This window comes from Staurois parvus, unplaced genomic scaffold, assembly GCF_062004578.1.
Source record: "Staurois parvus isolate SC_StPar_1 unplaced genomic scaffold, SC_StPar_1.0 ptg000170l, whole genome shotgun sequence".
Lineage (NCBI taxonomy): Eukaryota > Metazoa > Chordata > Amphibia > Anura > Ranidae > Staurois > Staurois parvus.
In genome coordinates this window covers 2,560,733-2,585,058 of record NW_028317966.1, presented here as the reverse complement: position 1 = coordinate 2,585,058, position 24,326 = coordinate 2,560,733, and the positions used below count along the sequence as shown (strand labels likewise).

Genomic DNA, 24,326 nt, shown 5'->3' with positions numbered 1-24,326 from the left:
AACTTTCAAATAATACTATACAGCCTTATAAAAGGTCATAAAAAAATTGCATATTTCTAAATCTTCATTTAGTCCTCCTGGAGACACACTGTTTAAAATAAATATCTAGTAAGACGTTTTAACACTGTTCATAAAAAAATGCTCTTTTCATTAGGATTGAAAGGAATGGCCTCTACACTGAACAATTTTAGACAATTGATATACCTTCAATGAGAATAGCGAGCTCATTGTTCGCACTGCAGATAAAGGGGGGAGGGTGGCATTGTGTTATAAGATCGACATGATTACAGTATATAGCCAAGGCCAACTGCTTAAAATGGTGAACCAAGCATATTGAAAGAGTGTTTTTTTAAACTGTGACATAAAGAGACCTACTGGATATTGACTTTAAACAGTATGTTTCCAGGGGGTCTAAATGAAGATTAAGAAATGGGCATCTTATTATGACATTCTATAGAATTATTTAGTATTATTTGATATCTGAAATTATATATTTATATACATTTTTTTTTATAATCATGATTGTTTGTTTTTTGTATATTTGGATTAATAGTGCTGCACTGATTAATGATCAATGATCAACTCTTACTAGGTTTGGTGATATCACTAGTGGTGTTAGCGAGCTGTCACTGGTTGTATTGAGTTACACAATTTTCATGGTATTTTCTTTATTATACAGTTGATTTTTCATTATTTTATGTCATGGGTTAACCCCTTATTTAGGAGGGTGCCCTGTGCAACAATTGTTGATTTTAATACTTGGATCATTAAAGGTTTAAATGTGCAAGGTGTGTGCTTCATTGTTTTTATCTTGTTTGTCTTTTGCTCACATCAAGTGCATTCCATTGTGCATGGTGTAATCATGGAAAGCTGCAGAAAACTATGCTTCAGTTCTTATCAAAGACTTGGGACTATATTCAAATACTCATCAATCATCATTTGTTCTATTTTTTTGTCACACTGCTGGTGGTCTTGTTTTAATCTGGCATGTAGCGCATAGAATGTTACTTTTTTATTTGTAGTCACATATTAACAGATGTTCTGGATACAAAAACTCATAATATATGAAGGAAAGAAAAATCATACAATCTGTAAAAAAGCTTATGGCACAGACATTGCCTGAAATGCATTATATATATATATATATATATATATAAAACTACTGTATATAATTAGGTATATATACTCCCAGTGGATGTTTACAAGGATGGCGGTTTCGACAAACTCACTTTGCTGTTCCAGTCCTTCTGGTATCAAGGATCCATTCCTCAGAAACTGAAAGATTTGTTGATCGTACATCTCTACAAGAGGAAAGGGAATCAACAAGTCTGTGATAATCATAGAGAAATATCACTGCTTTCCATCTCAGGCGAGATCCTTGCACGAGTGTTGCTGAACCGCCTGATTGACCACCTAGAACAGGGTTTATTACCCAAGACACAGCGCGGTTTCCACAAAGACCGTGGCACTGTGGACATGATATTCACAGACCGATAGCTCCAAGAGACGTGTCAAGAGCAGAACCATGAATTGTACACCACCTTCGTGGATCTCACCAAGGCTTTTGACACTGTCAGTCACGAAGGTCTGTGGCGCATCATGTCGAAGTTTGGGTGGCCTGACAGATTGATCCTAATGGTACGCCAGCTCTATGATGGTATGATGGCTCACATTTTGGACGAAGGAGAAGTTTCAGGGGCCTTTCCCATTACAAACGGTGTCAAGCAAGGTTGTGTGCTGGCACCAACTCTGTTCAGCTTAATGTTTTCAGCCATGCTGTCAGACTCCTTCCAGAACAATTCCCTGGGAGTTAGCCTGAGATACAGGACCGGCGGGAAACTGTTAAACCTAAGAAGACTCCAGGCTGTCGCCAAGGTGAAGCAGATTGTGCTACGAGACCTCCTTTTTGCTGATGACTGTGCCCTGAATGCTGGATCAGTGCAGGAAATGCAAGCCAGCGTGGACAAATTTGCAGCAGCATGCAACAACTTTGGCCTCCTCATCAACACAAATAAGATCAAAGTGATGCATCAGCCAGCTCCGAAAACCCAACACCAAGAGCCTACCATCACAGTGGAGGGACAAAATCTGCAAGCAGTGGACCAATTTTCATACCTTGGCAGTGCCCTATCCCGTGCAGTGACAATTGACTTTGAGGTCACCTGCAGATTAGCCAAGGTAAGCTCTGCATTTGGCAGACTACTGACCAATGTGTGGGACTGCCATGGAATAAACCTTGCAACAAAGCTCAAAGTCTACTGAGCAGTAGTGCTAACTACCCTGATGTATGCCAGTGAGACATGGACTTTATACAGGAGGCATGCTAGGCAATTGAACCACTTCCACATGACCTGCCTCCGCAGACTTCTGAGGATCTGTTGACAAGACAAGGAGCCAGACACAGAAGTCCTCTCCAGACCATGCCTGCCATCAGTTCACACCCTGCTGATGAAAGCCCAGACTCGCTAGGCAGGCCATGATGCAAGGATGCCAGACCACTGCATTTAAAGACTCCTTCAAGTCCCTGGATATTGACATCACCTCCAGGGAAACCCTGGCACAAGATCAATTCGAAATGGCACACGTTGATCCACCAAGGCTGCCAAACATTTGAGGAGAGAATAAAAACCATAGCACAAGGGAAGCGAGCACTCCGCAAAGCCAGAGCTGCAATAGTGATACCAAGGGGCAGACTGACCATTTGGAAACTTGGGCACTGCCTGAGGGCCCGGGGTCAGTAGGGGGCCCCATGAGATGCCCCTGGTACCTTTTTCATAGGCTTTTTTGAATTTGGGCAAGGACACAGGGACCCCATGATCCCTTGTCAGTCCGCCCCTGGTGGTACCCACATATGTCTGCCCGACATGTGGCAGAACATTTTGTGCCCGTATACGCCTTACCAGCCACCTACGGACACACCGTGGACAGACCACTACCTGTTAGATGTCAAGGTCATCTTCGAACATGATGGACGAACATTATCATATACACACACAGATACACAGTATATAGTGTGTGTATGTATATATATATATATATATATATATATATACACACACAGCATATAGTATATATAGCTGTAAAATATAAAATAGTTAAGTGACAGTTCACAAATACCAATCTCACACAATATTTTACTGAAATCTCTTTAGTTACAAGAAAAAGTTTTAACCCCTTAAGGAGTTTGAGATGCCAGGAGGTGTGACGTGGTTTCTGATCATGTGAAAATTGTGATTGGCTATCACAGTGGTCACATGATCAAAAAGCTCCCGATTGCAAATAGTGATCTGGATCTTTCCGTGCAAAGAACAGAGGTATACCGCTCAGGCAAACAATCCAGATCAATCCACAACAGGTTCAGGCTCTGGCTCACCACCACACACAATGCAATAGGAAGAAGGGTCAGCTGCACACCGGAGGATAGATGAATATAGTGTGTATTTATTGATCCATAGGACACACAAAACACCAGGACATGAATACAGGACCTGTTAACACATTTCACATGATCTCCTGCTTAATCATAACCTCTTTCCGTTAGCTGCAAGAAACTGTATCGGGAGTGCACAGGGCAGGCACTATTAGCAAAGCTTTGTTTATCATTAGGTATGCATATATACAGTCTCTGGACAATGAGGCCCACCCACTGAGAGGCCACACAGAAAGGCGTTAATATAACCATGAGAGTGTGGAGCATGAAAAGACATAACTGACAATATCGGTACATCAGAAAAAGACAATCAAAAGCAAATACTTGTGTTGTTCATCATTTGTTTGTGCAAAGATACAACAGTTCTGCAACTGTTTGAAGCACATTTGACTTTTAAAACAGCATAAATCTTTACTGTAGCATTGGTGCTCAAGTGCTTTGAGTCTATGCCACAAGCCCCATTCATATCACATCCTCTGACATCCGCAAACAGAATATGTTTACAGAATAAAATCATAAACAAACAAAATAACTTCCTTAAACAATACACCTTAAAAGTATAGCATCTAAATAATTCAAAGAATAAGCAATGTAATTTCATCTTGGATTTCTGTGCTAAGCTGTGTTTATAGTGTGTGTGTATAAATATATATTATATATATATATATATATATATATATATTGTGACAGTGTGGCGATCTGTCACCCTGGATTCTCAACAAGGCAGGTTGAGGGGCTCCAGGGTAAGTGTTTGATATGGAGGAAAGTGGCTTTTCACTTTCCTCCTTTGTTTGTAAGGTCTGTTTTGGGATCTGGAGCCTGGAGATTTCAAAGAGATCTGGGAGGGATGAAATCTCCAATCCTGGGACCAGGTTTTGGGATAGGCCAGGAGACTGATTGCACAGGTGTGTGCAGGCCTTTAGAGAGAGTCAGGACCAGGGTTCTGGGCTCCACCTCTCCACCCCGGCAGCTAGGAGTCAGCAGAGCTCCACCCTGGCAGACGGGAGGTCTCTGCCTTGGAGTCAGGTGGAAGCCAGACTAGCTGTGTGCTAGTGGCTATAATTTGGGAAGAGTCTGCAGGAGACAGACATTGAACTGTGTGTAAGCCAGGAGGCTGAATCGTTGTTTAATTTGTGTGATGGTGGAAACCCCTGCGTGGGAAACCTTTATGTTACGGGACTTTCATTTAAATAAAAGTGGGCTAAAAAGGCCCTGAAAAATAAGCGAGTTGCTGTGTGCATTAACAAAGCTCTACCACGTTGAAGCGAGTTCCCATATATGGTGGAGAATGCGGGCAGAATTGGAGATCCCGGCGATTGAAGTAAGTTCATTTGCTATATGAACTGTGTTTGGTGCATAAGTCTGCACTATCTGTGTGTGCAGGTGAGGAGAACCTGCTAAAGAAAAGGACTTTGCCTTAAAGAGACAGTGTTCCATGGTGTTGCTGAACTGTGTAACACACTGCTGTGTGCATGACTGCTAACATGGGGCGGTCAAAACAGAAAAAGGAAGCAATATTTGCTGAAGCGAGAGATAGAGCCCTGTGGCTAGGGGGTTATATACCGCATGCCCCAGCCAAGCCGGGAAATTTAGATGTGGGTGAGTCTGCTGTGGACTGGTGCAAGTGGCACCTGGCAGCATTGAACCAACCTAAAGAGGAGCGCAAGCCAACCTTCAGTGCAAGGAGAGGGGCTGACCAGAGGCCAGGACCAAGAGTGAAGGCCCATAGCAACACAGAGGAGGCCAGTCGGGCTGTCTGTGTACGGGGGGCTATGTCGTACAAGGATCATGGCAAGTGGCATCAAGAGGAGCCAATACAGCGTGTTAGCCAGCGAAGGTCTGCTTGGAGAGTGCAATCTCCCATGGCGACCGGAGAAAAAATATTGCCTGGAAGGAGGAGCTCCATTGGAGATGTGGCTCAGTATCCCAATAAAGAGAAGTGTAGAAATATACCCTGCGTGGAATGTGGTCAGTGGGGGCATGGGATCTTTTCCTGTCCCAGACTCTGGAATACCGCTGATACTGGGCAAATGTCTACAACATCAAGCCCAGATTCTTGTTTGAAAATGTTGGCAGCCGCCTATGGCAACAGGGAGGAAGTTCCTGTTGGGCCTGCAGGGGGTGCCAGAGAGTCCATGGAGCCTATGGGGGCGTCTGTTACTTCACCTTGGGGCAAGGGAAAAGTTGCCAAGGAAAGTGCAGTTGAGGATGCGTTTATGAGACGACGCACTCAAATGAAGATGGCGACACCTACTACTGTGGTGGGTAAGACTGTGTGTGATAAAACCATGGCTGGGACTGTCATGTTGAGAAGGACTGGTTATGAGACTGTCCATTCTGATGTAGGAGTGACCCCAGTTAGTTGGGCCACTGAATGTGCTTTTGAGAGTGACTTTTCCCTGTGCAGTGCCTTGTACAGTGGGGAGTTAGGGGTTGAAGTAAAACCTGTGCATGGTTCTCAAAAAGCAAGTGATGTCACTAATGTGTGCCAGTCACAGGTTGGTAGTAGGCTAGTACAGCCCACAAGAGCTACAAATGCTGATGTTGTTGATGATGTGAAATGTTCTGTTGTTGGGAAAACCCTAAGCTCTTGCAGTGCAAAATCTGTAATTAAAGATGGGTCATTTCCCATAGCAACTGGTGGTAAGACAGCACATGTGTCCTTGGACATCTCCAGGGGTCTCCGTGTATTGGAGCCGGAGGTTGCCCTGGACAACTGCGATGTCACTCTGGTGGAGCAGAGTGGAACTGCACCTTGTCATAGGAGTGTGTTGGTGCAGCCTAATATTACTGAAAGTGTTCAGGAGAACAGCGGGTTAATGCAGCCTGGGAAAAATGCAAGTGTGGGTGTAATTCAGGAAGTATCACCAGAGCAAAGTGGTGGATGTGAGGTATTGCAACCTGCAGTGGGAAAACAGGGGTTACCCAAGTCAGACGTGATCCAGAGTAATTTGTGCAATGGATCTGCAACTAAGCCCGTCTATTCTTATGTGTCTCCTTGGGCGGATGGATCGGTGCTGAGGAACACTGGTGAATTGAGCACATATACAATGGATTGGGATAGTTGGGGTAAAAGGCTAATCTCATTGATAGATGAGGTTTTTATGCAAATTAATAAGGTGGACACTGTTTCTGCTGTGCCAGCAGGAGGATCTATAGAACAGCCGTTATATAAGGGCATGCATACAGCAGAGACTTTGTCTGTGACCCACAAAAGTGATGTTGGCATGGAGTGTCAAAATGATGTTGTCACTGGGAATGATCGGGGGCAGCTTGTGGATGCTGAATCTGAGACTTTGAGAGTGAGCCCAGCACATGGCAGCGCTCTGGTGGAGCACCAGGCTGTGGCTATCTCCAGCTTGGAGGATGTCCCTTTAAAAATTTCAACTTCTCAAGTCTCAGCAGGTGAGTCTCTCAGCGTTCCCAGTGCCCTAAATATGGTCAGGAAGGTCTTAGGTTTAGAGTCAAGTGGTTGGGTTGTAACCAAAGTATTAAAGGAGATGCTTGAACTTTGGAATGTACAACCAATGTATATTGAGGTGCCTCCTCCACAGTCAGATGGTCTGGTACTGCGGAGTACCACTAGGTGGAGCACCGAATGGCTGGCTGTACATATCAAACGGGAACAAGAAAGTGGTTTATTTCTGAATTTGTTGATGGTGTTAAAAGTTGTATCAGGGTATGCCGCTGGATTACCTGTAAATGTGATATATGAGAAATGTTTTGGAGAAAAGGAAAATGAGTCAAAAAAGGTTTCACCTCCTAACAGCCAGGTGGGAAGCATTTCTGCTGCTATGGTCCAGGATGGTGCTGGTCAGTTGTCAGTGAAGGGCGTGTTGACTGCACCAGTGGACAAACCACATGAGATGGAAGGGCCGAGCATGGACCCGAGAACAGCAGAGATCCTGACCAGGGCTCAAACGGATGTGCATCAAGAAATCAGGGTCATTGGGCCAAAAAGAGCTTTATGTAGCAGGTCTGATAAGACACCTGAAATACAGGGAGAAATGGTATGTGAAAACTGGCAAAATAGATCAAAAGAGATCTCATCTGTACCGGGTTTGGATACAGATCCAAGTGGTGTAGGAAAAGTTAAAATGGTTGGACAGCTGCTTGCAGAGTGCATGACATCTGGTGAAGTGGCATTTTGTGAGGTTCACGTGGGTGATGGCTACCCTATGGTGTGTGTGCCCTCTGCAGACACTGTCCTAACAAATACTGCAAAAGGTATTGAAAGGTGTAATATTGACTGGAATATAACCATTCATGGTAAACTGAATGCTGTGGTAATGAGTCATGCAGGTTTGATAGCTAGAGGTACAAGAAATCAGGGGGTGGTCCTGGTACAAATACAGTAGAAATAGTTCCCCTACAGCCTTGGGACAGTAATACTGAGAGAGGTATTAGGAAACCTTGGAACCTGAAGCAAAGGGGCAGAAAGGTCAATAGAAAGGCCAGGGGGACCCTGTTAGGATTTCAAGAGAGAAAGTGTTTATGGAAGTGCACCCGGAAAAAGAATAGGGAAGGTCTGATTAGAGCCCATAGCAGAGTGACAATGGGGCTTGGGGATAGACACCAAAGGAGTCATTGGGTAGAGTTCCCCTTTAGGAAAGGTATGGTCAGACCAGATTGGACCCCTGTAAGTGAGAGCTGGCACAGAGGTGCCAGAAGAGATAAGTTGTGTGTTCTGCCCCCTACGGGATCAAAACAAAGGGGGGGGATATGTGACAGTGTGGCGATCTGTCACCCTGGATTCTCAACAAGGCAGGTTGAGGGGCTCCAGGGTAAGTGTTTGATATGGAGGAAAGTGGCTTTTCACTTTCCTCCTTTGTTTGTAAGGTCTGTTTTGGGATCTGGAGCCTGGAGATTTCAAAGAGATATGGGAGGGATGAAATCTCCAATCCTGGGACCAGGTTTTGGGATAGGACAGGAGACTGATTGCACAGGTGTGTGCAGGCCTTTAGAGAGAGTCAGGACCAGGGTTCTGGGCTCCACCACTCCACCCCGGCAGCTAGGAGTCAGCAGGGCTCCACCCTGGCAGACGGGAGGTCTCTGCCTTGGAGTAAGGTGGAAGCCAGACTAGCTGTGTGCTAGTGGCTATAATTTGGGAAGAGTCTGCAGGAGACAGACATTGAACTGTGTGTAAGCCAGGAGGCTGAATCGTTGTTTAATTTGTGTGATGGTGGAAACCCCTGCGTGGGAAACCTTTATGTTACGGGACTTTCATTTAAATAAAAGTGGGCTAAAAAGGCCCTGAAAAATAAGCGAGTTGCTGTGTGCATTAACAAAGCTTTACCACGTTGAAGCGAGTTCCCACAATATATATACACTGTCATTGTGCTCTTGCTGGTCAACATGTGTCCCTGTGCCTTTAAGGAGGGGTGGGCTCCCTCCAGGCATACCTGCCCTTAATTTATTCATTCTTATATGTGCTCCTACTATGGAGGCTCTGGAAATTTAGAATTAAGACCACAGTATATGAAGAGGTATAGCATTAGTAAGTCAGTTAAACTCCTGGGATATTGATCTGGTCAGTTAAGTAGTAGAGGGTGTTGTTAATCAGTTGCACCTGCTTTGGTGTTAATACAATTAACAACAGGTGCACTAGATGGGCAACAATGAGACAACCCCAAACAGGAATGGTTTTACAGGTGGAGGCCACTCAAATTCTTTCCCCTACTCATCTTTTCTGACTGTTTTTCACTAGTTTTACGTTTGACTAGGGCCAGTGTCACTACTGGTAGCATGAGGCGATACCTGGACCCTACAGAGGTTTACCGGCAGTCTAACTCCTCCTGGATGGCACATCAATACATGCTATTTCCGGAAGATTTGCTGTGTCTCCCAGCACTGTCTCAAGAGCATGGAGGAGATTCTAGGTGACAGGCAGTTTCTCTTGTAACAGGGCCGCAGGAGGTCTTTAACCCATCAGCATGACTGGTTTCTGCTCATTTGTGCAAAGATGAACAGGATGAGTACTGCCAGAGCCCTATAAAATTACCTCCAGCTAGCCACTGGTGTGAATGTTTCTGACCAAACAATCAGAAACAGACTTCATGAGGGTGGCATAAGGGCCTGACCTCTACAGGCTAGACAATGGCACCCTGACTGTATCGGGAAGAAATCTTTGGACCCATTGTCAGATCCTAAGCTTGTGCAGTGGGTTCTGGGTTCCTCCTGGTGCACGACAATGCCATGCCTCATGTGGCGAGAGTATGCAGGCAGTTCCTGGAAGATGAAGGAATTGATACCATTGAATGGCCCCCACGCTCGCCTGACCTAAATCCAATAGAACGCCTCTGAGATATCAAGTTTCGGTCCATCCAATGCCGCCAGGTTGCACCTCAGACTGTCCAGGAGCTGGTCCAGTTCTGGGAGGAAATACCCCAGGACACCATCCAGCAGCCCTGACATTGTCAGGCATGTATACAAGTATCTGGAGGCCATACAAACTACTGAGTACCATTTTGAGTTGCTGCAATGAAATTTCAGCAAAATGGACTAGCCGGCTAGATAATTTTTTTCACTTTGATTTTCGGGGTGTTTTTGAATTCAGTCCTCTGTAGGTTGATAATTTTCATTTCCATCAAACGATGGGGCATCCTTACATTCCTAACACATTACCCAGTCCATATCAGTATAGATATCTAGCATGATATTTGTCCCCATTGAGATCTGATGTGTTTTCAAAGTGTTCCTTTAATTTGTACATATGTAAGTATGTAAGGTGACACATAGCATCCCTCAATCGCATCTCTTTTCATTATGTTACTAAATGGTTAGCACTTCTGCCTGGCAGTACTAGGGTCGTTGGTTCAAATCCCAACCGCGGCACCACCTGTCTGGAGTTTGCATGCTCTCCCTGTGCCTGCTTGGGTTTCCTCCGGATACTCCAGTTTCCTACCACACTCCAAAGACATGATGGTAGATTAATTGGATCCTGTCTAAATTGGCCCTAGTATGTGTATGTATGCATGCAATTTGGGGACCTTAGATTGTATGCCCCTTGAAGGTTACGAACTGATGTGAATGTACAATATACTGTATATGTAAAACGCTACGTAAATAAGTACTTGAAATTAAAAAAAAATGTATATTATATATATATATATATATATATATTATATTCAAATTCAAAAGTTTTGGGTATTAGCAAATATTTAGGCAAATATTAAACATATTATTTGCCAATGTAGAATTTTAAGAGACCTGAGTAAAATCCTGATCCAGTCATTTGTCTCCTCCCCTTATAATTTAGGAGTGGAAATGAGTAAACATGAGTAAAATTTACAGTCGTGCAAAACATGGTCCTGATCCTTTCAAATTTGGTTTGGTTGCAAGTGAAAGAGTAACTCCACTTTTTTGAGAAAAAAAGCAATCCCCACTAGGTGATCTATGTACATTGCAAGGATTTTAACAAACTTTGTTACAGATTTCTACCCTTTGTTGTTCTGCGGAAATAGCTGTTTGTTTGTCTGTGTCCATGTGCAAAGTGAATGAGAATGACTATAATATAACATGGTTCTAATACAGAAAGTGGCAGTGTCTAAATCCCTTAAGACATGACTTTCCTTTGGGAGTATCTCACCTAAAATTACATTTTGTTGCAGAGGATGCCAAAAAATCTGACTTGCATCTTAGTGCAGAATTCTGGGAACATCAGTTAGCCAATCACACAAGCAGGAAATGACATGAATGGAGGGGGGGGGGGTCTGTGCAGATTGCTATAATGCATTTTACAGAAAATTACAGCATTGAAGGTATAAAAGGAAAAGTAATTTTAGTAACATTCAATTACAATATGACTTGTGTAGCAATTGTATATGCTATACTGTATATGTTTTGTTTTATTTGCCTTTATTTCCCCACAAAAGTGGAGTTACCTTTTAAGAGTTTCTTCCAAATATATTTTTGAACCTATGTATGAACAGCAAAACCTGCATACCTAAGCACTAAAGAAGCCCAAGGTAAAAACATTTAGAAGTTTAAAAATGTAAAATGCTAACAGCCCAGATCACTGAAACCTGTCAGTGTACAAGTTTGTTACAGTAAACATATATACAAGGCCTGCAAAACCTAAAGGAGACTGCAACCCTTACCCACTCTAGCCAAACCTAAATAAAAGGTTGTGGCTGGAGTTTAACCTGTAACTAACAATAAACTAATTATTCGGCAACTGCCTCACCACTGTTAGTATCAAATAGATTTCCTTAAACAATTTTTATTGAGGTTATTCAACTCAACCCAGTTTACATCTGCCATGAATCACAAAATCTGTAGTCAAAGACTTAGATGGCATCTGGCATGTCCAGGCTTAATAAAAATTTCAGACAGTGAAATTGTTGTCACTCCTAAGAGTTACAGCACTGTTTTGGCCCTTGAGTCAGAGATTTTCACCTACCATCTGATGCTTCACATAGAGGAAGTCCCCTTTGTCATAAATTTGTCTGCACTTAGCAATACAAACTGATTAAGTTATGCTTCTTTTTGATACTAAGAAGGAGAGGATAATGTAGCTTCAAAGTTATATAAGCGTATGGTATACTGGCAAATTAGAATACACTCCATTGCCAAAAGTATTGGGAACCTTGCCGTTACATGCACATGAACTTTAATGGCATCCCAGTCTTAGTCTGTAGAGTTCAATATTGAGTTAGTCCACCCTTTGGAGCTATAACAGGTTCAACTCTTCTGGGAAGGCTGTCCACAAGGTTTAGGAATGTGTCAATGGGAATGTTTGACCATTTTTCCAGAAGTACTTTTGTGAGGTCAGGCAATGATGTCCCACAAGAAGTCTTGGCTCGCAGTCTCCACACTAATTCATCCCAAAGGTGTTCTTTCAGGTTGAGGTCAGGACTTTTTGCAGGCCAGTCAAGTTCCTCCACCACAAACTTGTTCATCCATGTCTTTATGTACCTTGCTTTGTGTGTAGTCATGTTGGAACAGGAAGGGGCCATCCCCAAACTTGGGTGCATGAAATTGTCCAAAATGTCTTGACATACTGACACCTTAAGAGTTTCCTTCACTGGAAGTAAGGGGCCAAGTCTATCCTCTGAAAAACAATCCCACACCATTATCCCCCCTCCACCAAACTATACACTTGGCACAATGCAGTCAGGAAAGTAACAATCTCCTGGCAACCGCCAAAGCCAGGCATGTCCATCAGATTGCCAGACAGGGAAGTGTAAGTCCAGTGGTGGCATGCTTTTACACGGCTGTATCCGACACTTTGCATTGCACTTGGTGATGTAAGGCATGGATGCAGCTGCTCAGCCATGGAAACCCATTCAGTGAAGCTCTCTACGCATTGTTGTTCTGCTAATTTATAGCAGAACAATAAATAGCAAAATAAGTTTGGCCGACTTTAGTTATTGACTCTGCAGACAGTTGCTGACTTCTACGCACTGTGTGCTTCAGCATGGGCTGACCCCGCTCTGTCATTTTTCATGGCCTAGCACTTCGTGGCTGAGTTTCTGTTGTTCCCAGTTACTTCCACTTTGTTATAGCACCACTAACAGTTGATAGTGGAGTATTTAGTAGCAAGGAAATTTCACAGGTGGACTTATTGCACAGGTGGCAACCTATCACAATACCACGCTTGAATTCACTGAGCTCCTGAGAGCAACCCATTCTTTCACAAATGTTTTTAGAAACAGTCTGTATGCCCAGGTGCTTTATTTTATACACCTGTGGCCATGGAGGTAATTGGAACACTTAAATCCAGTGATTTGGAGGGGTGTCCCAATACTTTAGGCAATATAATGTATTCTTTACATGGAAGTATTTTTAAAGTGTATCTAAGCCCCCTCCTCCCAAAAAAATATATAGTATAGCTTACTAGTCCTTGGGTGTGGTGGCTACATTAGTTTTCCTTTTTCAGACTTTTTTCCTTTATTTTAATACCAGTAACATACTTTTAGAACAAAAGAAAAAGGATAGGACTACAGAAATTACCTCCTCTTCTCCATAACTTAAATGGTATGGTTGCTGTAGTCATCAGAGATACCTTGCACCTTGTAACTGATAAAATGCAGCACAGGCAGTGGACAAAGGATGTTATAAGCTATAAAGGTTTCTGATAAGATCAAAAATTATTTTTAAAAAACACTTTTAACAGTATGTCCAGCAGACCAAAAGGGACTCATAAAACAAAATTCATTGTTAGGGTTCACACGCTGTTTAATGAGATCCTTCATTTTCAACTGAGTCTGTATTGATGTTGATAACCCTGGCCAGAGGATCTCTCCAGCTTAGGCAGTAGGGGTTATGCTGTGGTGTGAAGGAGGGAGTAACAGTATCAAACCTGTGTAAGTAGTGACCCCATATGACACAAAGCTTACACTGGTTTAGGACTGCAAAGTGCTGGGGGAGAAGAGGTAAGGTGAATGTAAGCACTTTGCACAAAATGGGTAACGTCACATAGTCTCTTTAATTTTACTGTTACAAAATATGTCTAATAAACTGTTTTTATACACTGTATTACATTGATACTAACTTTGCAATCCTTTAGAAAGCCATTTTATTGAATTAATATAAGTACTAAATATATTGATGCCATTTGTGTTTGATGCACCTAGGTCCTGACATTTTCTCTTTAATTCCTAGGATAAAGAAGTTAACTTGGAGCAAGTTCACCGAAGAATGAACAGCTTAATTGATGAAGATATGGCTCATAAACAAATATCCACTGCATCTATTGAAATATCAGCACTGGAAATCGGTATGCCATCTAGTCAAACCCTTGAGCCAGTTCGGGAATATCAGAATACTCAACTTTCAGTCACCACCTTTTTACCCGAACAGTCGAGTCATGGTGGTGGTAGAACACTTACTTCTATTTCAAGCAGTAACTTACCCTTACCTCTTAGCAGCTCAGCAACCATGCCCTCTATACAATGTAAACACAGATCGCCAAATGGAGGACTGTTTCGTCAGAGTCCCGTGAAAACGCCCATGCCAATATCATTCCAGTCCATGCCAGGGGGACCAATTCCAGAAGCCATTGAGCCTTCTCATGGAACATCTATATAGTTATAAAAAAAGGAAGAAAAAACCTGCAAAGCTTTTTAATACAACTAAAAAAAAACAGAAAAAAACAAAAACTCTTACATTTTTCTTGTACATATCTGTAAATAACAAAAGAATGAAGTGGGGTAAAAGTGTATTTTGAATATTCCCATTTTTTGAAGTCAGTAAAACAAACAAAAAAAATGTATGAATGGCTTTGTAAATTTTGTTCTATATGAATAAAACAGCAACTTACTTGTGACCCTTCTCAAGTGCCAAAGAAGACCTGTGACTGGGACAGAAGGCCATTAGCCTTTCGACGTGTTTCATTTTCAGTTGGGTTCATTTAATGCCTCGACTATCACACAATTACAAACAATGCTCTAGTCACTGCATTTCATTTTAATAGGCCGAAAAACAATTTAGAGACCAGCATTAGTATAAACGATAGTTGTGTGCTAAAATAAAATGGAAAGAGTCAGTTAAATTACAACTGAAATGTTTCCTTCTAACACGAAGTATCTGGGATTGAATCTCCACAAAATTTCTAGGTTAAAGCACTGGTTTATTAAATTGTATTTTATGTGTACCGTGCTGTGTGGCCTTTTGATTTAACCTTTACAATTGGCAGGATCTATGATATCTTTGGTGGGAAATGGAGAGGTTAGAGGTGGAAAGAAAAATCTGTTGAGCGAAACCTGTAATCATCTTTTTTTGTAGCGCGTACAATGAAATGTTGGTTGGCACTGATGATTTATAAATGAGAAAGTTAGTTGATGGAACACACAGTTTGCACTTGTGTCCTGAGTTCTCAAGTACACTTCTTGCCACTAAGCAAAACATAACTTCCTGTTCATACACAGAACTTTTGAAATAGCACATTTATAAAATGTACATTCTTTTTTTTCGTAATTTCAGCTCTTAAAAGATTTCAGACGTTCTCTGTATTAAACAATTTAACTGATAAAAAAAGACATACTTCAAGGGAATGTTTTGGGGTAGGTTAATGAGCTTTTTTAGACCTTTACATTGTCAGAGTTGTATATATTTACAAATGACAGTTGAAGACTGACTTTGACTTTATTAATCCAGTGTAAAAAAAAAAGTGATGCACACCAACCAATCTTTTTTTTTTTTCTTTTTTTTAGCCTGACTACATGAAGACTAGCCATACACAGCCTTATATTCATAGCAGTCTTGTGACCATTTGAACTATTGTGCATGATGGCTGGGCAGTGTGTGACCTAACTCTTCATTGATAATGAGCAATTGACTGTAGTAAGCATTTTATATTGTTCACAAAGGTTTTACAATATGTTGAAAAACCTCTGTAAGGGATCAATATTCATTGTATTCTCTATAGAAAACAATCATTTTTCCACCTACACTCCAAATCGTGTCAGGGAGCCAGCAGGTGGCACATTATCTTGGGTAAAGTAATCATTGCACATCTACCTATCTATGGGCAACCTTGGCTGCTAAAAGCTGTTTCAGTCTGGTTGCTGTAACAGGGGTGAATTTTTGATAAGGCACAGTAGGCTTGTTCCTACAGGTAGCAAAGAAAAAAAATGTCTTGTATAGTCATTGGCTACATATATTTTCCATCATTGGCAGTGAATATCTCATAAATCTCATAAAGAGTTTATTTTTACTATGTCGCTATTCTTAGCCAGGTTTGGACAAGTCTAAAAGAGGCGATCCTAGCAGAAAGATGTTGCTCTTAACTGTAATGACCTACATGCCCCAATGAATGGAAATCCAACCCTGTTTGTTTCATTATAGGGATAAATAACTGATGAATTATAAACTTCATTTGGAGACTAAAACCTTAGAAGGATATGTACATGTCAACAAATAACCAGTCAACACGCGATCAACATTATGGATAGACATTTAATATATTTAAGGTTATTGTTATTATGAATTAGAAAAGTTCAACATAGAGGCCTATTTATTATATTTTACCAAGATTCACACAACTTTCACCCAGAAGTCACACATTTTTCCAACAGAATTCAGTAAGAAAAATGTGTGAATGTTGGATGAAAACTGTGAATCATGTCGAAAAATATTTATGAATAGACTTTTAGCCATAATTTACAAATGCAAATAAAACAATTGGAGATAGTTCTCTTTATATCACTTATCTCTTACAATAAGCCATGAGAGCTAAAAATTGGTTCTCATCCCTAACATTGTTGCAATCCTAGCTGAAGCCTTACCCATGTCTAAAGATGCTCTCGCAAATTACAATGTGTTTGTACATCTCTGTTATGTTTATTATCAACAACTATGTAGTGTGAATGGGTCCTTTCTTCGAGATGAATATAATGAATTGTTCAGGTTGGCCCTCACTCTCCATAGTTCTTGATAAATACTTATACTTTATAGGAGATTGCATAGTGATATTGTAATGTGACCAATTTCAAATGAAATATTATTCACCATGGTGTGTAATAAGCACCGAAAGAAGTAGGTGAGTAAAGGAAATCAGGTGCACAAGTGACTATTACGGGATTTCCACACTGAAAATACTTACATCTTTAACGATGTATGTGAATATGTATATATATATTAGAGATATTTCTGTATAATGTATTTATTCATTCCTGGGTTTTTTTTTCTTATTTTCTTTTTCTGAAAAAGAGTGTTTACTATATTACACTAATAGTTTTTTTTCCTTTGGCTTTTTAACAGCCAAATTATGTAAATGTCATATTTCAGAAAAATTGCTTGTAAATCTTTGTTTCCAGGGAATACTCATATATTCTTATCTGCTTCTAGACATTCATGTTACAGTGTATAATTTTCGAGTTACTTTCATATAAAGAGAAGCATACGACTAAATGTGAATGTAAAAGAATGTGTCAGGATAAAAATATATGGCTGCCGTTGCTTACTTGTTACCCAGGGATGTTATTCTCATCCTTCATTTTTCAGTGCATATGTTTGGGCATAATATTAACCCCACTGTCTACTAAAAACAAAACAAAACAAACAAAAAATATATATACACACACTCTCCAGCCAATTTGTTAGGTACACATTGCTAGTACCAGGTTGAACCTCCTTTTGCCTTCAGAACTGCCTTCATTCTTTGTGGCATAGATTCAACAAGGTATTGGAAACATTCCTCAGAGATTTTGGTCCATATTGACATGATAGCATCTTGCAGTTGCTGCAGATTTTCTGGCTGCACATCCATGATGCGTATCTCCCATTCCACCACATCCCAAAGGTGCTCTATTAGATTGAAATCTGTTGGCTGTGGAGGCCATTGGAGTACAGTAAACTCATTGTAATGTTCAAAAAACCAGTTTGAGATGATTTGAGCTTTGTGACATGGTGCATTATCCTGCTGGAAGAAGCCATCAGAAAATGGGAAAGCTGTAATCATAAAGGGATGGACATGGTCAGCAGCAATATTCAGGTAGGCCATGGCATTTAAACAATGCTCAGTTGGCATTAAGGAACCCAAAGTCTGCCAAGAAAATATCCCCCACATCATTACACCAGCAGCCTGAACCGCTGATACAAGGTAGGATGGATCCATGCTTTTATGTTATTTACACCAAATATTGATCCTACCATCTGAATGTCGCCGCTGAGATCGAGACTCATCAGACATGGTAACATTTTTCCAATCTTCTAATGTCCAATCTTGGTGAGCCTGTGTGGATTGTAGCCTCCCTTTCCTGTTCTTAGTTGACAGAAGTGGCACCTGATGTGGTCTTCTGCTGCTGTAGTCCATCTTATTCAAGGTTTGATGTGTTGTGCATTCAGAGATGGTATTCTGCATACCTTGGTTGTAACAAGTGGTTATTTGAGTTACTGTTGCCTTTCTATCATTTTGAACCAGTCTGCCCATTCTCCTCTGACCTCTGATATCAACAAGGCATTTTCTTCCACACGACTGCTACTCACTGGATATTTTCTCTTTTTCAGACCATTCTTTGTAAATCATAGAATTGGTTGTGCATGAAAATCCCAGTAGGTCAGCAGTTTTTGAAATACTCAGACCAGCCCATCTGGCACCAACAACCATACTACATTCAAGTCACATAAATCCCTTATCTTCCCCATTCTGATGCTCAGTTTGAACTTCTGCAAGTCATCTTCACCATGTCTAAATGCACTGAGTACTGCCATCTGATTGGCTGATTAGAAATTTGTATTACCAAGCAATTGAACAGGTGTACCTATTAAAGAGGCCCGTGAGTGTATATCATTCATAAAGTATTCAAATCCCCTTAATTTTTTTCAGTTTTGTTATGTTTCGGATTGATACTATAATCGTTTAAATTCATTTTTTTTCTCATTAATCTACTTTCACTACTCCATATAATAACAAAGTGAAAACAGAATTTTAGAAATGTCTGTGAATTTATTAAAAAGGAAAAACTGAAATATCATATGTACTTAAAGTGGTAGTAAACTAATTTTTTTAAAATTTTACCTATAGGTAAGCTTATAATAAATCTTACCTGTAGGTAAAACGAATATCTCCTAAATGTGCACATCTTAGGAGATATTCTCTCTTTCCTAAAGCCGGCGCTTGCACTCTGAAGAAATGGCATACCTGTGCCGTTCCTTCAGAGCTGTGTGCAGTGGCCTGGGACTCCCATGTGCATGCATGGGAGTGACGTCATCATGGCCTGACCTGTCAGGAGGCTGGAGAACCCAGAAGAAGGACCTGGTGAAGATGGAAGCCTCTGCAGTGGTGACAGCATGCCGCTGGAGGGCTTCATTTTAAGGTACGTTTTACATAATGTGCTAGTATGCAATATATACTAGCACATTATGACATTACCTTGCAGGGGACTTTGTTTTTTTTTTATTTCTTTCTGGCGGTCTTTAAGTATTCAGACCTTTTACTCAGTACATTGTTGAAGCAATTACAGCCTGGCTGCAATTACAGCCTGCAGTCTTTTTGGGCATGGCAGGACAAGCTTTGTACACCTGGATTAGGATAGTTTCTGCCATTCTTCTTTGCAAATCCTTTCAAGATCAGTCAGGTTGGTTGGGGACCATCGGTGGACAGACATTTTCAGGCCTCTCCAGGGATGTTCAATAGGGTTCAAGTCAGGGCTCTAGCTGTGCCACTCTAGGACATTCACAGAGTTGTCTCTAAGTCACTCCTGTGTTGTCTTGGCTGTGTGCATAGGATCATTCTAATGTTGTAAGGTGAATCTTTGGTCCAGTCTGAGGTCCAGAGTGCTGTAGAACAGGTTTTCATTGAGATTATCTCTGTATATTGCTCCAAATCCAATTTCCCTCAACCCTGATCAGTCTCCCAGTCCCTGCTGCTGAAAAATACCCCCTACAGCATGATGCTTACACCACAATGCTTCACTGTTGGGATGTATTGGACAGGTGATGAGTGGTGCCTGGTTCAATCTTGGTTTCATCAGACCAGAGGTTCTAGTTCCTCACAATCTGAGAGTTCTTAGGGTGCTTTTTTGCAAACTCCAAGCAGGCTTTTATCTGTTTTACACTGAGGAGAGGCTTCTATCTAGCCACCTTGCCATAAAGGCCAGATTGATGGAGGGCTGCAGTGATGGTTACCCTTCTGTAACTTTGTCCCATTTCTACACAGGATCTCTGAAGCTCAGTCAGTGGGACCACCAGGTTCTTGGTCACCTCTCTCACTAAGGCCCTTCTCCTGTAGACATGTGCAAACCAAAAATATTTGTTTTGTTTCGATTCAAAAATTTTTGTTTAGTTGGATTCAGTAAATTTGTTCAATTCATTTTCGGTATTCGTTTCGGTAATTCATATTCAAATTCAATTCAAAAATATTTCCACCAAATTTGAATAGTAGTTCACATTTGAAATTGGTTCAGCTAAATTCAAAATTGATTCAACAAAATTTGAAAAGTCGTTTGAAATCAAAAAGATTTCAACCAAATTTGAAAACATTCGACCAAATTCAAAAAGTTAAGCTGACCATACACGTGTAGATTTGAAAATAAAAAATAAATAAAAGTCAGCAGCTACAAAAACTGTAGCTGCTGACTTTTAAAAAACTGACACCTACCTGTTCCTTGATCTTGTGGTGCCTCCCGCAGCCTGTTTCACTCGCCACCCTTTGTTCCCGGCACCAGCATCTTCAGTGTGGGTACCCGGCTGTGACAACTTGCGGCTTCACTGCTCACTGTGCATGCATGAGCAGCACTGGGCTTTGTGAATGGTCCTGTAGTCTTCTGGGACCTGCCATGTGTCCCAGAAGACTATGAGGAGGGAGGGGGAAAGACAACTTCCACTTCCAATCTCCTAGTTGATCACAGAGGAAATGGGAGTGGGTACCTGTCAATTTCGGGTACTTGCCCGCCCCCCCAATCTCCAAAGGTGCCAATCCTTAACAGGGAGTGGGGGACCAGTCCTTAAAGAAGAACTTCCCCTTTTGGGTGGAGCTCTGCTTTAAATTTGTTTTCAAATGTTTGTTCGACTTTTCAAATCTGTTTTTAAATTTGTTTTCGACTTAGAATTTGTTTTAAAATTTTGGCCAAATTTTGTTTTGTTATTTTCGATTCATTTCAATTTGTTATTTTTGTAATTTGGAATTCTGATACATCCGAATCTCAATTGGGTTGAGATCAGGTGATTGACTCAGTCATTGCAGAATATTCCACTTCTTTTCTTTCCAGTGCTCCTGGGTTGCTTTTGCAGTGTGTTTTGGATCATTGTCCATCTGTTATGTGAAACGCTGTCAAATCAATTTTGCTGCCCTTGGCTAAATCTGGGCTGACAGTATATCTCTAAACACTGCAGAATTCACCCAGCTGCTTCTGTCTTCTGTCACATCATCAATAAACACCAATGACCCAGTGCCACTGGAAGCCATGCATGCCCATGCCATCACACTGCCTTCACCATGTTTTACAGATGACGTTGTGTGCTTTGGATCATGAGCTGTTCCAAGCCTTCTCCACACTTTTTTCTTCCATCATTCCAGTACAGATTAATCTTAGTTTCATCCGAACAAAGAATGCTTTTCCAGAATTGGTCTGGCTTTTTTAGATTTTTTTGGGCAAAGACTAATCTGGCTTTTCTATTCTTCAGGTTTATGAATGGTTTGCACCTTGTTGTGAACCCTCTGTATTTGCTCTCGTGAAGTCTTCTCTTGATTCTAGACGTTGACAATGATACGCCCACCTCCTGGAGAGTGTCCTTCACTTGTCTGAATGTTGTGAATCAGTTTTTTTCCATAGAGGACCCTGCGATCATCCACCACTGTTGTCTTCCATGGACATCCATGCCTTTTTATGTTGCTGAGCTCACCAGTGCATTCTTCTTCCTTCATAATGTACCAAACTGTTGCTTTGGCCACTCCTAACTTGGCTGATATCTATTTGATGGATTTATTTAATTTTTGAAGCCTTACAATGGTCTGTTTCACTTGCATGGACAGCTCCTTTGAACACATGATGTAGGTTCAAAGCAATAGATTCCAAATGCAAATACCACACTTAGGACAATTGAATCAAAACACTGTTTCATGGCCAGGTGTGGGCTACTCTTTTGTTATTTTTTCATCAGTTAAGCGAGTAAAAGGTCTGGAATTGATTCTATTACTTTTGGTCCCTTGAAAAAGGGGGAATGGCTACTCTGAAGAGATGTAATTCATAAATCCTTCCTCCAACTTGGATGTACATATCCTCAAATTAAACCTGAGAGTATGCACTTTCAGCCCATATCCATTATATAACTATAGTTTGAATATGTTTTGGTAAATACCTGAAGAAAACTAAAATTGTGCCTGTGTCCAAGTATATATGGACATTATATATATATATATATATATATATATATATATATATATATATATATATATATATTGTGGGAACTCGCTTATTAGTGGTAGAGCTTCTTCAAAGCACACGGCACTCGCTTCTTTAAGGGCCTTTTTGCCCACTTTTATTTAAATGAAAGTTCACATAACACAAATGCTTCCCACACAGGGGTATCCACGATCAAACAAATTCAGCCTTCTGGCTCTTTCAGCTACACAGCTCACTGTCTGTCTCCTGCAGACTCTTCCCAAATTATGACCACTAGCACACAGCTAGTCTGGCTTCCACCTGCCTCCAAAGCAGAGACCTCCCGTCTGCCAGGCTGGAGCCCTCCTGACTCCGTTTGCCGGGGTGGAGCCCTGCTGACTCCTAGCTGCCGGGGTGGAGCCCAGAATCATGGCCTGGCCTCCCCTAAAAGGCCTGCACACACCTGTGCAATCAGCACGCTGGCTGCTCCCAAAATATGGGCCCAGGATTGGAGATTTCATCCCTCCCAAATCTCTAAGAAATCTCCAGGCTACAGGTCCCAAAACAGGCTTTACCAACCAAAGAGGAAACTGATAAACCAGTTTCCTCTGCATTAGGAGATCTGCCTGGAGCCCCTCAACCTCTATGGTTGAGAATCCTGGGTCTCCATCGTGCTTTCCACCGTGGCAGGATACCGCACTGCCACAATATATATAAAAATCTGTGTTCACTTCAATCATTCAGCCATTTTTTAAAAAATATTTTTTCCCTTGCACATGATTTGGTATTGAAAGAAAGCACAGCTTCACCATACATGTATATCTAAGATGATTGCCCCATGCATATGCCTTCAAAATCAAGTCAACAATGGCAGCTTCTGTTTTTGTTCCTGTAGGTTCCTTTTGAACTAAGTTAGTACACTGTTGTGTTTTTAGTACACTGTTTAGAATGATATTTGATTAAAATGTAATTCCACTTAAAATTATAATTTCAGTTTAGGGTGGATTTTTATAAGGATGAATTGCTTGCCAGCTTTGTTTTTCTCCCAGGATCTCTAGTGGTAAGATCTGTGTACCTCAGCCACTGGGTTGCCACAGCAATACTGAAGGTTTCTATTCTATCACATTCTATTCTATTCTATTTATTTAAAAAAAAAATGCAAGAGACGCAGGAGTGAGAATTCCAACAAGGATAGCTCACCTTCCAAGCTGTTCCCAATTGATAAAGGAATGCAGTGGGCAATTCAGCCCGCCAGCATCCACCTATAATTTAAAATGTATTTGGGTGGACATAGTCCTTATATAAAAAAAAAAGTGCATACGCATGCCAAGCACACATTCCTGTGTCTATAGATCCCATGAGCTTAGAAACATAGATGTAACCAACATGAAAAAACTATAGCAAACTTTATAACACCAGTAAAGAACAGCTAACATTATTACATTTTCTTTTCAGCTTTCTTTTCAAGATGTGATTAATTTATGCTTACTTGCAAGAACTACATTTTCGATGGATGTAAATGTATCTATTTTTATGGGAGATGATATATTATGTTTAAAGCTTTTAGATATAAAATTCAAAATAAAAGTATACTTTTGCTTACATTTTAAAATGTATAATCTTTACCACATCCTGTTTTAACAGGGAGTTGGTTGGTGATTTTTACAATAGTAACAAATTTCGCTATAGTGTAAAAGAAATAAAAAAAACTAATATGTGATAGATTTAATTGTTAAAGTTAGATACATTTTATTTAGGGAAATGTCTAAAATTAAAAACGGCTCCATTGCATTGTTTTTAGCAATACAACACACCAGTTATATATTTTTTAAATAATGTTTAATATTCAGGAATTTTGTATTTTAAGTTCTAATGTCTGGAGGTTGCTTTTTTATTGTCCTGTACAATCCACTTTTGCCTGATTTTATTTTTAATGCTGTGGATGCACAAGAAAATTGTCATTAATGCCTGGAATTACTTGAATTTCTACTTCTTGTAGATGCACATGCAAGCAGTTAGGTCTACGTAGCAAAACTTTAGTTTTGGAATGTAATTAACAAAATCACTAAACTGCAAACACAACTCAAGAACAACTTGGAGGAATGTACAAAGGTTTTTAATAGTTATCG

The 24,326-nt window shown here is 40.8% G+C and overlaps 1 protein-coding gene across 4 annotated transcripts in view; it reads left to right on the top strand.

Moving 5' to 3' along the window:
• Positions 1-15,026, top strand: part of GRID1 (glutamate ionotropic receptor delta type subunit 1) — a 1,483,898-nt gene extending 1,468,872 nt beyond the window's left edge. Inside the window, exon 17 of one of the 4 annotated variants that reach the window (XR_016312597.1) lies at positions 14,036-14,173. Coding sequence is in view for 3 of the 4 variants with exons in the window: in XM_089676479.1 (XP_089532605.1) it covers positions 14,036-14,461 (426 nt within the window). In the remaining variant the exon portion in view is untranslated. Of the gene's footprint in view, positions 1-14,035 lie in introns of all 4 variants that reach the window. The other 3 variants (XM_089676479.1, XM_089676480.1, XM_089676482.1) reach the window with 3 other exon arrangements.
• The last annotated feature ends 9,300 nt before the right edge of the window (positions 15,027-24,326 follow it).